Consider the following 15408-nt stretch of genomic DNA (forward strand, 5'->3'; position numbering starts at 1 on the left):
AGGACCTGTGAAATGATGTGAATATTATAAATTACATTAGGTATCAAGATAAAGATCGTATTTAATATCTGGTAAATTGATATTATACTATTAGCATATTAATGTGAAATACTAGATATTTTTTGTGTGAAAATTTTCTATTTGTTACAAATAATTTCATTGGTTAATGCTGATTTCAATCAAGATGATTGACAGTGTTAGGATGAATAATTTAGCTTGTACATCTCATAGTATCCTACCGAAATAAATATTTTCTTTTACTTTACAACAAAATAAAGAAGATAATTTGAAAATATTGGTTTATAGGACTAAAATGATGAGTTTTAAGGTATAGTTAATTTTTTTCACTTTAATATAAATTTTACGGAAATGTGTTATGAATGAGGCAACTATCCACCAAAGTTTAAAACAAGCAGATGCAAGCAATTATATGCAGCCGTACATCCTTTAACAATGAGAAAAATCTATATTGTATATTCGGCTATAGAAGGCCACATGAAAATATAAAACAATTCAAATGATTTTTAATATCAGTTCATTCAAGGATTTGTATAGTAAGTCTTACTATACAAATCCTTGGTTCATTCATATATTTCGAGTAAAGTATTACATCATTATTACTGAACTAGTACACATTTTTGTTTAGCGGCCAAATGAAGCACGCATCTGGGTGTGAGATTTTTTTGCTGTATTGAAGACCCATTAGTGGCCTTCGTTTATTTCTGCTCTTTGGTCGAGTTGTTGTCTCTTTGACATATCCAAAATCTCGATTTTCAATTTTAGAAGCATTTCACATAAGCCTAGACTCACATTGTATGGTATAAATTATATAAAACAATATACAAAACAAAACAAAATTATATAAGTATAACAAACATGAACGAACAACCACTAAACTACACACTCCTGAATTGGGACAGATATAAGAAGATGTAGTATGATTTCCAATGAAACCACTCTCCATCCAAGTCACAATTGTTAAAAGTGGAATAGCTAAACATGTTTGTGAGCGCTTAACCCTTTATCTAGTCTGGGACAGTGGTGTAACAGTTCAATATGAAAACAAACTGTTAACGTTTAATTCCGCTGCAAATGTTTGCACCTGTCCTACATGTAAGTCAGGAGGATGATGTTCAGTGGTTATCGTTTGTTGAGGTGGTTCATAAGTGCTTCTCGTTTCTCGTTTTTTATTTAGATAAGACCGTTGGTTTTCCCGTTTGAATGGTTTTACACTAGTAATTTTTGGAGCACTTTATAGCTTACATTCGGTGTGAGCCTAGGCTCGGTGTTGAAGACTAAAAAGCCTTGACCTATAACAGTTTACCTTTATAAATTGTGACTTAGATGGGGAGTTTTCTCATTGGAACTCATACAACATCTTCGTATATATATGTACAAAATCAGTTGAAAAATGCTTTACTTATTTGGTGGATACAAATATAACTATATTTAACAAAATCACAGAGTGGACGTGGACGGGTACTTTTACATTCCCTAAACAAAAACACTTAACACATATCTCATCTTTATCTTTAGTACTCGCAGTTAGTTTGAAGACAATAACAACTAATACGAAAAATGTTTTATGTTCCAAATTATTTGCTTAAGCAATATACCAATTATAAAAATAACGTATCATATACATTCCATATTTAACATATATTCAGTAAATGTTATTCTTTAATGATGTTTTATAATCTTGTTAGAATAATTGATCTATTAACTTTATCAGACATCATTTTGAAAGGGTGTAATTGAAATCTTAATCATAGATTTGTTAGAATGTAACGCCAATGAATGAAAATAAAATAAATACAATAAATAAAATGAAATAAAATAATAAAATTAAAATAATATACAAAATAAATGAAATAAAATGAAACGAAATAAATAATTAATAATAACAAAATTAAATAAAATATATATAAATAAATAGAAAATTCAATCCGAATATGAATTGAATCCCTCAAATTTTGTCAATTCTCAAGCAGTAATTTTATAAAATCCCGGCAACTACTAATTTTATAAATAAAAAATCTACATGTACAGATAGATTTTGATCAAATCATAAAATTAATGATTTATAAAAGAAATTGATTTTTTAATAAATAAAATTAGGTAATAGAACTTGAATCATGTACATTCACCCGCAATTTACATTATCTTTCCCTTTTTTACTTTATTTTTCACCGGATTGGTACTTTCATTTGAACAATTTCATAATGTTTTGTTATATTGTCTGTACACCATTAATTTGTATCAGCAAGGCTTTCTCAAAACAATGATATTATTATATGTACAACAACAGTGATGATATAGATAAACAAGAGTTGGAGGATACAAAGTGGAGAAAATAATATTGATATAATCAATACAATTATTCAATATGTCTAAATTTGGATTTACACGTAGTGTATATATGCTCTTGATAAAACCCGAAAGATAAACGGTTACTGTAGTAAAATGTTTTATAAAATTAGTTTTTATTGTAGATTCTTACACGGATAGTTGTATTATCATTCATAGTTAGCAGTCTTAAAGTAAGTAAATAAAACTATTCGAGCAAGAAGATGTGGTATAATTGCAAATGAGACAACATTCCATCAGATAACATTTCTTTTATTCTTGACTTACTTGACTTAAAAACCCAAACCTATAGTATGTCAAATTAGCATAATGATCAGCAAGACTAGTTCTATAAATAAATAAGATAACCGGAATAGTCAGGCGACTTCATATTGGAGTTTTTGCTCTTAAATGACAAATTTTATCAGTTTTTTACGGTGTTTGTCTATCATCTCGAAAATTAAAATAAATAGATATACATTTTAAATAGCAAATATGATCGACAAAATCTACAAATAATTCAAATTCTACCGAAACCAATACTAACTGACCTTAGATAGCAGTGTGTTTACCTTTTTTGTGTTTTGATCGTAAGCTAAAAAAGACAGATAGGAACAGACCAAAGAAAAAAATTATCAGCCAAACAAAATAAACATTTTAAAGAAGATATTTGTCATGAAGTTGAACTATCACATTTTTGTCTACACTGTTTTAGAGAGTTCATTGATGATCTTTACAACCTCTAGTTTGAAAATATGAAAAGAAAAGCATATTAGCAAAATTTCCCTTTTCGTCACTGCAGATTATTTAAAGTCTGAATACCCATTTGAATATAAATTGACACCCATTTACACAATTTGTTAGGTCTCTTTTCACTGGTTTTGCCCCTTATTCTGTCGTTCCATTATAAATGGGTGCTTTCACAAAGAACTCACTCTTACAATTCCAATTGCTACCTCACTGACGCATTACATAGGTTTCTTCTAAAATGATTTAAACTATGAACTATGTTAAAATGAGATGACCTGTTGAAAAATGTATGACTTAAGGGGGTAGACCTTGGTTCAGGGAGATAACTCTTTAAATCAGTTAAGTGTTTGTAAAAGTCAAGTATATCAATGTATTTTAAGCATTTACCTGAAACACATTGAAAATGATCTATGTCACCTAGAAGCTTAGAATATATTTTTGAAAATGGTTGATACAAACGCACTGATGATTTTAAGAGTTATTTTCCTTAACCTAGGTCTACCTCCTTAAACTGATTACAACCCTTTTTTTTTTACAGATTTGCTGCTCAACTAGAACACAAGAAGGTGAGAACAATTAAAATACAAATAAAAATTATTGGGATAAAAAATATTCAAATTAAATAATTTCAAGATAATATCATAAAAAAACCAAGAATGTGTCTAAAATAAACGGATGCCCCACTCGCAATATCATTTCATTTTATTTAGGTAAATATCTAATTTGGCATTAAAATAAGAAAGATTATACTATAGGGAACATGTGTACTAAGTTTCAAGTTGATTAGACTTCAATTTCATCAAAAACTACCTTGACCAAAACTTTAACCTGAAACTCCTACTTTCATTTTCTTTGTTCAGTAGACCGTGAAATTGGGATAAACAATCTAATTTGGCATAAAGATTAGAAAGATCATATCATAAGCAACGAGTATACTAAGTTTCAAGTTGTTTGGACTTCAGCTTCATGAAAAACTACCTTGACCGAAAACTTTAACCTGAAACTCCCAATTTTATTTTCTTTGTTCAGTGGACCGTTAAATAAAGGTCAAAAGTCTAATTTGGCTTTAAAATTAGAAAGATCATATCTTAAGTTTCAAAATGATTGGACTTCAGCTTCATCAAAAACTACCTTGACCAAAAAGTTTAACCTGAAGAGGGACGAACGGACGCACGGACGAACGAACAGACGGACAAACGAACGAACAGACGGACGGACGAACGGAGCCACAGACCACTATCGTAGGTGGGGCAAAAAGATCATATTATACTATCTTCTGTTATTTCACGATTCGAGTTTGAATATTAGGGTATTATTAGTATAATACTTCAAAAACTCGTTAAAGGTAGCACAATACAAAGATTTTTTTACTTCCAATAACTATCCTTTAAAATGCTGTAACTTTCTTATGAATGCATACAAAGTAATAAAAGAGGTATATATAGGTAGATAAAAGATTAAACTTTTAAATGAATGCAATATTTTTATTATGCAATCAGTATGTAGTCAATTATTATGTAATTAGTGACAAAATCTTGGTCATTTCACTGGAATGAATTGAGCTCTTTCATCTCTTTAACTATACAGAAAATTAAAAAAAAATCTTAATCAACACATCATGGACTTCAAAAGGGTGTCTCAAATTGTCCCTATGGTATTTATTCTCTCATAAATCCCTAATTAGTGTGAACATCCTAACCACATAAAAGAAAATAATGTTTATTAGGTGTAAAAATTGTTCTATACATTCTATCTGAAATCTTAGACACCCTTTTGTAGATAGTGGCCATAGGAACAATATATATTAACATCAATCCTCTAGGAATACCTATGAGGAAGCTAATTTTAATTGAAAGTGGAAATTTGAAGAAAAATATTTTAGACACAGTTAACATTATAATTGGTTATACAATTGTTGCATCATACTAACATTGCATTTATTTGAAAGAGTAATATGTTAGCTATCCATAACTACCACTTTTATAAATTTGCAAGCATTATTAAGAAAGTTAAACCATTTTAACAATTGGGAGTTGGAGTTATAAAATCTTTGTATTGTGCTACCTTCACGGATCGACTGATTTGCTAGTTTAATGTCACCTAATGTTGCAATCATTGGCATGTGTATTTCCTTGTCTTTTGTCAGAACATGTAGCAATCATTGACATGTGTATTTGCTAGTCGTATGTCAGAACATGTAGCAATCATTGACATGTTTATTTGCTAGTCTTATCTCAGAACATGTAGCAATCATTGAAATGTTTTTTGCTAGTCTTATGTCAGAACATATAGCAATCATTGACATGTTAATTTGCTAGTCTTATGTCAGAACATGTTGCAATCATTGACATGTTTATTTGATGGTCTTATGTCAAAACATGTAGCAATCATTGACATGTTTATTTGCTAGTCTTATGTCAGAACATGTTGCAATCATTGACATGTTAATTTGCTAGTCTTATGTCAGAACATGTAGCAATCATTGACATGTTTATTTGCTAGTCGTATGTCAGAACATGTAGCAATCATTGACATGTTTATTTGCTAGTCGTATGTCAGAACATGTAGCAATCATTGACATGCCTATTTGCTAGTCTTATGTCAGAACATGTTGCAATCATTGACATGTTTATTTGCTAGTCGTATGTCAAAACATGTAGCAATCATTGACATGTTTATTGTTGTCTTTTATCAGTACATTTTGCAGTAATTGACATGTTAAAATACGGTAAACGGACATAAATTTCCAGGACAAAAAGTCACAGGAGATAAAGTCACAAATTTGGTAGGATAAAAAGTCAGAGGACAAAAAGTCACAAATAATTAGTTGACAGTTGTTTGACTATATAAGATAAATGTCTTGAAATATTTAATTTTCATTACATATTTTCATATTAAAGTTTAGGAAATGTGTCAATATACTTGAAAAATGAAAATTTATTCAATTTTAATCATGCAAAAGATATATTTCTTGGCACCATGAATCCATTTAAGTGCTAAGCCTCTTTGACATTTTGTTTTTTTTAACAATTATTTGATCATCTTTGATATTTTTTGATAAATTTTGTTAACAAAGTTGGTTTAGACTTATTAGTTAAAAAAAAATACAAAAAATGATTTTGTGAAAAAAATCGTTTTTTATTCAAAGAAAATATTCAGAAAAAATGAATTGTGACTTTTTGTCCGTGACTTTTTGTCTGTGTCTGTTTGTCCTGTGACTTTCTGTCCTACATTCTTATATACCTGTCCTATGTCGTCTTGGATTTTCTCTAGTTTTATCGAATTTTGTTTTTGTCAATTGAGGAATTTCTTAATTATGAAGATGCCAAATTAAATCGGTCTGTTTTCACAACTTTCTAGAATACACTGAGAACTATGGCTTGACGTAATTAATAGACGAATCCGTTTTAAAGACCTTATATTGAACTCTAAATGTTTTTGTTGTGTATAGGTGCATCACATAATCATTAGTGATATTTGGCTTCTTAAAACATCTCATTAATTACCAAAAACTCATATTCAACGGATGAGACATATTTGTTAAAATTGAATTTTGTTCCTTGAATCTCGTGTTTAAAAGTAAATAGATAAAGAAGATTTCTTAAATTTTTGAATAAATATGACATCAATTTCTTTGATCTCCGAAAGGATGTTTACGCTATAGAATTATCAATTAACTGTGCTGGTGACCGAAGTGACATTTTGTAAAAACGCCAAATTGTGACAAGATTTGGGTGAAATACTGATTATTTTCTCTACAATACATTACATTATATTAGTTTTTGTATCTTGTATTAGTTCAGTTTGTTTTCTGCAATGTCAAATAAACATTATGCATGTATGTCATATTAAGTTTTCTTTTGAAGACAGTCATCAATCATAATTTAAGATTAGAAACATAGATACACACGCTGATTACCCGTGAAAATTAATACTTTACTAATGGCACGGAAATGTACCTTGGCATACTATCCACAAATAAAACACATCTTTAATGACATTTAAGAAAATTATGACTTTCTTATCCGATTTGAAATCCAATATAGCTTGAATTTTGTTTGAAAAATTGAAAATATATTTATAAGTTTTAGCATGAAACATTCAAGACAACTTTTTTTCATCAAAATATCGACATTTGATGTGAAGGTCATCAACATTTAATGTGAACATCACTTTTTCCCAGTAAAAATTGTAACCATTTACGTACTTAGCCTTATCAAAAATAATCTTCAGGTAAAAAATCATAACAGCTCTCTTTTTACTATTACCTTAATTATATGTTTAATTTGTTGATTAATTACAAACAGCAATAACTGGCATTTCCTATATTTAAATATATCAGTTTCACAGTGTTATGTCTAATAAAATTTATGACAATGAGACACATTTAGTTACCAATTATTACTTAAAATGTTTTATATTAAGGTAAAACAATACAAATATTTTATCAGAATCAGAATCAGAATCAGAATAATTTATTATAGTGTCACATACCAATATAAAACACAATGAATACATATAATTACATAATATGCAATTAAAAATTATTAAATATTACAATTAAAATATTGGTACCCAGCCAAATTACTGACTTATGAGACACTTTAAAAATATCACACATATGATAAAACAATTAAAACTAATGTACTAAAATATTACTATACACAATACCTTCTTCGATAAAACATTTGGTATAAAGTTTTAGCTAAAAATGGTTGAATAGCATCATTTGACATTAAAAAAATAAATTTTTCCTGTAAATCAAGATCGTTAAAAGAATCACAAATATCACCAGATTTTTTCATTAAATCATATCTTAAATCTGCATAAAAATCGCACCCTAATAAAAAATGTTTTTCATCTTCTACACAATTATCTGTACAATATATACAAGTGCGCTCATTTAAAGGAATTTTTGGCTTGGTGTATCTACCCGTTTCAACTGCAAGTGGTAAACAGCCACTTCTAAAATTTGACAAAACACGTCTATGCTGCCTGTTACGAACTAATTTTACATAAGAACTAAATTCTAAAACATGTTTATACTCTCTATAAATACGTAATTTATTACCATTACATTGATTTCTGTCATTAAACAATTTTTCAACCCACTCATTTTTATCTTTTTCACATAGTTTAGATTTGATATCTTGCAGTTTATGCTTAATGGAAAAAGTATCATCAATAACATTTTCAATACCTAAAATTTGTGCTTTCTTTATACAATTTTTATCCCATGACCTAGAACAATCCTTACTCCACATATGAACCTTATACGTAAGTCTTGTATCATAAGCTTTGCTCACTCTAAGAAATAGACGAAAAGTTTCCAAAATTTCTGCTGATTTCGTACTTGTAAGTCCCATATCACCTTGAATGGCTATATTTGACGCATTTGAAGCACTTCCTAAGAATAACCGACATGCTTTGTTCTGTATAACTTGTACCTCTCTCCAATTTGTATGTCCCCATATTCCAGAACCATAGTATAGAACAGGCTCAACTACCGACCTATATAGTTTCGTAAACACATCATAAGTCATTCCACCACACGAAATAAATTTAGCATATAAGGCTGAAAGTGCTCTGCTTGCTGATTTAGTAATTTCTCGTACTGTATGTTTATAATCCAAAAATTCATTCAAATGTAGTCCCAAATATCTGTAGGATGAAATATAATTAACTGAAATATCTCCGCATTTAAATTCAACGGCAGATCTAGCAATGTTTTTATTACGGTAATGAATAACTTTCGTTTTTTCTGTATTTAGAGTCATTCTCCATTTCCTACACCAGGTGTTTAAACAGTCCAACATCTTTTGTAAATTCTGCTCATTTAGAGCTATCAACGCAACATCGTCAGCGTAAAGAAGAATAGATACATTTAAGTCACCAATATCTACACCAGCATTAAGCGAGCGAATGTCCTCAGCAAGATCGTTAACATATATAGAATACAAAGTAGGAGACATTTTACAGCCTTGTTTCACACCGTATTGAACCGGGAAAATATCTGTCAAGTTGTTTCCTAATTTTACAGCACTTTGTGTCGCATCGTAAAGAGACTGAATTGCTTTCAGAAATGTTCCGTTAATACCCAATTTCATCAGCTTATACCACAACATGTCCCGATTTACATTATCAAAAGCCTTCTTCGCATCCACAAAGCACACGAAAGAATCTTTCCTTTGTAACTTTCTATTTTTAATAATTGTTGTAAGTATATATAAATGATCCAAACAGCTTCGGTTACGTCTAAATCCATTTTGTTCTTCTGCTAACATGTCATTTTGTTCTAACCAATTTGTCAATCTTTTATTCAAAATATCCGCATATATTTTGCACGGCACTGATATTAATGAAATTGGACGATATTCAAGTGGATTAAGGGGGTCCATTTTCGGTTTCGGGATCGGAGAGATCATACTCGTTAACCATTCACTAGGAACGTGCCCTTCTATGAAACAAAACTGAATAATTTTAAATAGCAAGTCTATACACGTGTCATTTCGTAAAATCTCACCCGGTATCTCATCAATTCCCGCGGATTTACCTTGCTTAGCTCGAAAAACGGCCTCGCGTACCTCATCCCTTTCTATAGCTCTATTTAGTTCAGTTGTATCAATATTATTGTCATTGACTAAATTATTCCTATTTTGAAGTTTGTTTTTAATGTCCTTAAGAAATTCATCATCATACGAACCATTTATATCAGCACTGTTGTACAGCTTTTCGTAGTCTATTTTCCATTTTTCTAATACAGAGTCAATGTCACTTGTAATTTCTCCTGTTTCTGATCGAATTTGAAAAGTTTGTCTCGATTTGCGATCATTGGCAAGTCCTAATTTGCCTATAGACTTCCAAAATTCAGAAGAATTTTGTTCACCAAGTTTTTGAAGTTTATTTTGTTGTTCTAGCTGATAATTCCGCTTCGCTTTACGATTTAATTTGTCGAAATCTTTTCGTGATTGTATAAATCGAGTACGGAGTTTAGATTTTCCAATTGATTTACATCGCTTCCATTGCCTCTCAGCATCACACGTTTTGTTCCACGAGTCCTGTAATTCATCAGACCAATACGGTTTCCGCTTACACTTATTCGTGCGCATATTAGAAACGGGCGGTTTCAATTCTTTACATGTTAGCTCCAATTCTTTAATAAGTAAATGTTTCAGTTCGACAAAAGCCTTATTAACGTCTTTACTGCGGTTTAAAGCAACTTCGATTCGACATATAGTATCTCGTAATACATTTTGCATATTTTCACTAGAAAAAGGTTCGTTATTCAATCCATCTAGCTTGAACTTTCTTGGACCTTTAACCCGATTTGCACCTATACCGCTCTTGTTTTGTTCTACTTCCGACATATCGGTGCTAACTCGTATGCCCCATTCTAACAGTGAATGGTCCGGAATCGATTCGTATCCGACAAGAGATAACTCAGTCACTAAGTCTGACATTGTATTCACTTTAAAGTTAATTACCTCATTTAACTGTTCATGTGGAGTAAGGACATAGTCTACAACAGATTTCCCTGTACCTTTAATATGAGTAAAATCTTGCGAGCCAATTCGCCCATTTACCATACACATGTTACAATCTACTAAAAACTCAATAAGTAAATCACCATTTCTATTTGACACACTATCAACAATTTCTCTTATTTGTACATTATCAACACCTTCAATAAAATCTTGGGCATCACCACATCTAGAATTAAAATCACCACATACATACAATTTACCAATATTTTGATACATATACACCTGTTCTAGCAGTTTAGTATAAAAAACTAGTGAGTCATTATATACAGAATTTTCTGGTGGTAAGTAACATACACATAAACATATTATATCATTTTCATTACTCAATTTTATCCATAGAATATCTTGTACCTCACTGTTTAAAATTTCAACATTATAATATTTCAACAGATCATTTTTAACTAAAACCGCAACCCCACCAGAACCTCTCTTGGAATTAACATGAACTTTGTCTCTGTTTCTCTGAAAACAAGTATAACCTTCTACATGTATTTTATCATTTTCTCTCAAAAAAGTTTCACATAAACATAGAATATCAAAATTTAAAGCGTTTACAACATGACATCTAAAGTTTGAATTATCATTTTGACGTGCTGACCACCCTCTAATATTCCAAACACCAAGCGCTAATTCCTAATATCCGCGTCTACCTCTACCACCTTGACCACGGAAATGTCGTCCTTGTACTGGTGTCCACTCCTCTCTTTCTGGTCGTCTTTGTCCATTTACATTGTCATATTCTCTACCTCTCGTGTTGTTTGCTCTCTTCTGAATTTTACCGTTTACAACCACAAAGTCTTTTTCACGGCCAATTCCGTTCAGCACTGTCATCATATTTGACAATTGTATTCGTGCTTCCGATGTCAGTTCATTTTCAATGTAAACTTTTTGATAGTCTCGTGAATATTTCAACTTTATCTTACTTTTCATCAATTTCTCTTTCTGTTCTTCATTTTCTACTGAAGCTATCACAAGCCCTGGGCGACTTCCTTTGCTTTCTATTCTTGAAGCTTCAACAACTCTAACATCATGTAAACGAAGACCATCTCTAATGATAGCGGATACACGATTTTTTGTCACCTCAGAGTCTGTCTTCTCCGCATCGGTTTCAGGGAGCATTTTAACAACAAATTTTGTATCTCTCTGTATAGGTTGAGTACTTGCACCTGCTTGTGTACTGATTAAATCTGTGCGCACTTTATCCGCGACCTCGGTATGTATGTTTTTAATGTCGCTCTTTAGTTTATTTACGATACCGTCAATCCTTTTGTTTACTGTCGTCATTTGAGCTTTAAAATCGTCTTTCACTTTATTCACCTCTTTATTTATTTTATTGTCAATCATTTTGCTAATATTTTCTACAATGTTTTTGGCAAAAGTATTTTCTAAATTGTCAATACGTTCGAATACTTTGTCATTCATATCTTTCATCTCAACAGCAAGATCATACATAAGTGTTTTTAATTCACCCAATTCGTTACCAATGTCATCTTTTTTCAGACGTTTATTAGTTTCTTGTTCGGTTTCTGATAAATTTTCATTAGACCGAGCTCTTTTTAACTTATTGTCAGTGTTAGATTTATCCCTCCAATGCCCAAGTTTTAAAATGCTGTAACTTACGTTAATATGCTTGAAAATGTATAATAGTGGTATCTATGGTTAGCTGACAGATTACTCATTAAAATTAATGCAATGTTAGTATTATACTACAATTATGTAATCAATTATAATGATAACTGTGTCTACAAAATTTTACAATAAATGTTTACTTTCATTTGAGAGGGTTGATTTAATTATTAATATTTCCTTGAGTCATTATCTACAAAAGGGTGTCTCAGATTTTGGATAGAATGTATAGATCAAATTATACACCTAATCATACATTATCACAGATAGTAACCAAAGGGGTCTTAACGCTAATATAATTGGATAAAATCATATGATTTAGTACAGGGATCTGTAGGCCGTTAATACATGCTAAATAGTCGATGTTCTTCCTTTTAAATATTACATCCATTAGTGAACTGACCATAAATTGCATAATAATTGATTACTTAGTGATTGTTTAACAGAAATATTGCATTCATTTCAAAGATTATTCTTTTATCTATCTATATATACTTCTTTTATTAATTTATATGTAGTTTTAAGAAAGTTACAGCATTTGAAAGGTAGAGGATTGGAAGTAAAAAATCTTTGTATTGTGCTACCTTAAAAGTGGATGTTCCTTTGGTACCATTATACAAGTGTTTATATATTCTACATCGTTCTCTATGTCCATAGTGACGTTATAGATTTGAATTAACGTAAAATAAAAGGTGGAAAGCATATTTCACCTTAATGATAAAAATTGTCATAATCTACAAAAGGGTGTCTCAGAATTTTGATAGAATGTATAGATCAAATTTTACACCTAATCATACATTTCATGTGGTAAGGACGTTTACACTAATTACAAATTTATGAAAGAATGGAATAAGATAGCGATAATTTGAGATACCCTTTTGAAGCTCCTGCTATGTTGATTAAGATAACGTTGAAACTTCTTGTGTGGCAATATAGATGAAAGAGCTAAATTCATTCAAGTGAACCATGGAAGTAATATTGAAAGGAATAACATCGTCGTCACTTCAAAAGGTTTCATCTGCGTTACCGCCCACCTTTCGATAACTCGTTAAGTGGACCAATATCTGACATGGAAGTTGATTCTCCGCATGTGATCGATCAAATCACTGACACTTATCGGTAATTTTCGTTATCACGGAGAATAACGAACAGACTAGTTTTTGTCGTATATACGTGCGAGGTAACCCCGAATAGTACATTCGCTACATTCCGTTGATTTACGCTGCCGAATAGAGTTATTCGTTCAATTTTTATTTTAGTCCAATTGTTTCCTATTTTTTTTTAGTTTGAGTCTTATATAGTTTAAACCGACAGCTATCCCATACGAAATTGGAGAACAAGACGTGGTCATTTTCAATTTTAATATTTTCACACAGTTAAAAAAAAAACATTTTTGTAGGTTAAGAAGAAACCAGTAAAGAAGATTATTGCACAAAAAAATACGTTTGGATCCCTTTTATTAAATACGAAAAATCTAAGTCTTTCGTGTATTAGTCAATAAAAAATATTCACAATTCAATTAGGTTCTTGATACATATAGTACGGTGACCAGACCCAATATTTTTAAAATTTAATCGTAATACTATATGGCTATATTATATATCATTGGATTCGGAAAAATGAGCACTTTTAGAATATGGATGTCGTCAAATAGAAATGTGGTAACAGTTTTGCATCAATTAAGGTCAAAGATCAACATACTGTTTTCTTTTTTTTTCTTTCTATATTTTCAAAATTGAAAGATATAAGCAGCATTTTGTGTTAAATTTCAAATCAATTGACAATGAATTATCTCGAAAATGTACTTAGTAATCGATTTATTTTGAAAATTGGTGTTTTTCAAAACACTTGTTCTATTATACAAGATCAATATACAAATTCTGTTAAAGTTACAGTAGTCATTCAACCTCAGGAATAAATGACAAATGTTGTTTAAGAAATAATTCCTTCATGTCATGCTCTATGCTCATTTTAACATGGGTAGGCATTATATTTGACCACATTTTACACCTCGTGTCGATATTTTACACTGAGCGTTAGCGAGGTGTAAAATGTGGTCAAATATAATGCCTACCCATGTTAAAATGAGCATAGAGCATGACATGAAGGAATCATTTCGATTCTAATAGGACAAATACAGTATTTTTATAGGTCAAAGCGTACGAAAATACCGTAAAAATGTTTAGCTGTTCCCGTTTCCTCCCTCGAGGAGTCTGTACATCACATTTCATATTTGATAAGTTTAAAAACTACGAGCAGGGTAAATATACGTTGTTCGATATAACATATATTATAAAAGTTTATGTAAGCTACTTGAATGTATATATTTTATAGGATAACGATGGAAATAACTTTAATATAAACATAAACTTGTGCGCATGTGTCAAACATATGTTGTGCTCATTAGAACACGGCTTTGTTTACAGAGCGTAATAAGGACGTCATATTAGAATTTCAATTAAAGCCTTCTATCCCGAACGTTTATTTTGCAGAAGATCATGCATGTAATTCATTACAACAAAAAAAAACACCACTTATTACCTAAAAAATCCATTCAAAATGATTCACAAAATCGATTTCTTTCAGGAGTATCTTCTGTTTCATCTGTCAAGGAATTTCTACATAATTTGGACCCTTGACAGGAGCAAAGCTCCGTACATGTGAGGTTTTGTTGTGAACAAACACTTTTTACATGGAGATTCTCCTTACATGAACACACAAGATCCTGCAATAATTCTGCTGACATATGCCCTTCAAAATAAAGGGGGTGTACCGAATTAATTAATTTTCGCCAACCGTATTCTAAGGGTGACGGAACAGGGCCTTTTAGCAATGTCTGATGCGTTCAAATATGCCGCTTTACAGATAGGTAACCTGACAAAACCTATATCTTTAATGGTGGCAAGCTTGACGCACATTTTATTCATGTCATGATTTAAAGAGATTTTTCAGATCATACATCTTCGAAACAAAAATACTTGCACAAACAAGGGTTTCATCTTCGTCAGTACCCCCAAAGCTCTGTAACTACAATAGTCAAGCGTGTCCTTCAAAGTCTTGTAAACTATTTTCTCACTACTCCAAACAGAGACGGAGTTTTTCGCATCCGGCAAGAGCATGTTTAGCAGAAGGCAGTTTATAA

The 15408-nt window shown here is 30.9% G+C and overlaps 1 protein-coding gene across 1 annotated transcript in view; it reads left to right on the forward strand.

Annotated features, from left to right (window-relative positions):
• Positions 1–239: 239 nt before the first annotated feature.
• Positions 240–15408, forward strand: part of LOC134693936 (uncharacterized) — a 39818-nt gene continuing 24649 nt past the window's right edge. The window contains exons 1-3 of the mRNA XM_063554889.1: positions 240–328; positions 2493–2540; positions 3635–3662. Of these exons, the coding sequence (XP_063410959.1) occupies positions 314–328; positions 2493–2540; positions 3635–3662 (91 nt within the window). The 5' untranslated portion in view covers positions 240–313. The remainder of the gene's footprint in view (positions 329–2492; positions 2541–3634; positions 3663–15408) is intronic.

Source organism: Mytilus trossulus, chromosome 1 (genome assembly GCF_036588685.1).
Source record: "Mytilus trossulus isolate FHL-02 chromosome 1, PNRI_Mtr1.1.1.hap1, whole genome shotgun sequence".
Taxonomy (NCBI): Eukaryota; Metazoa; Mollusca; class Bivalvia; order Mytilida; family Mytilidae; genus Mytilus; species Mytilus trossulus.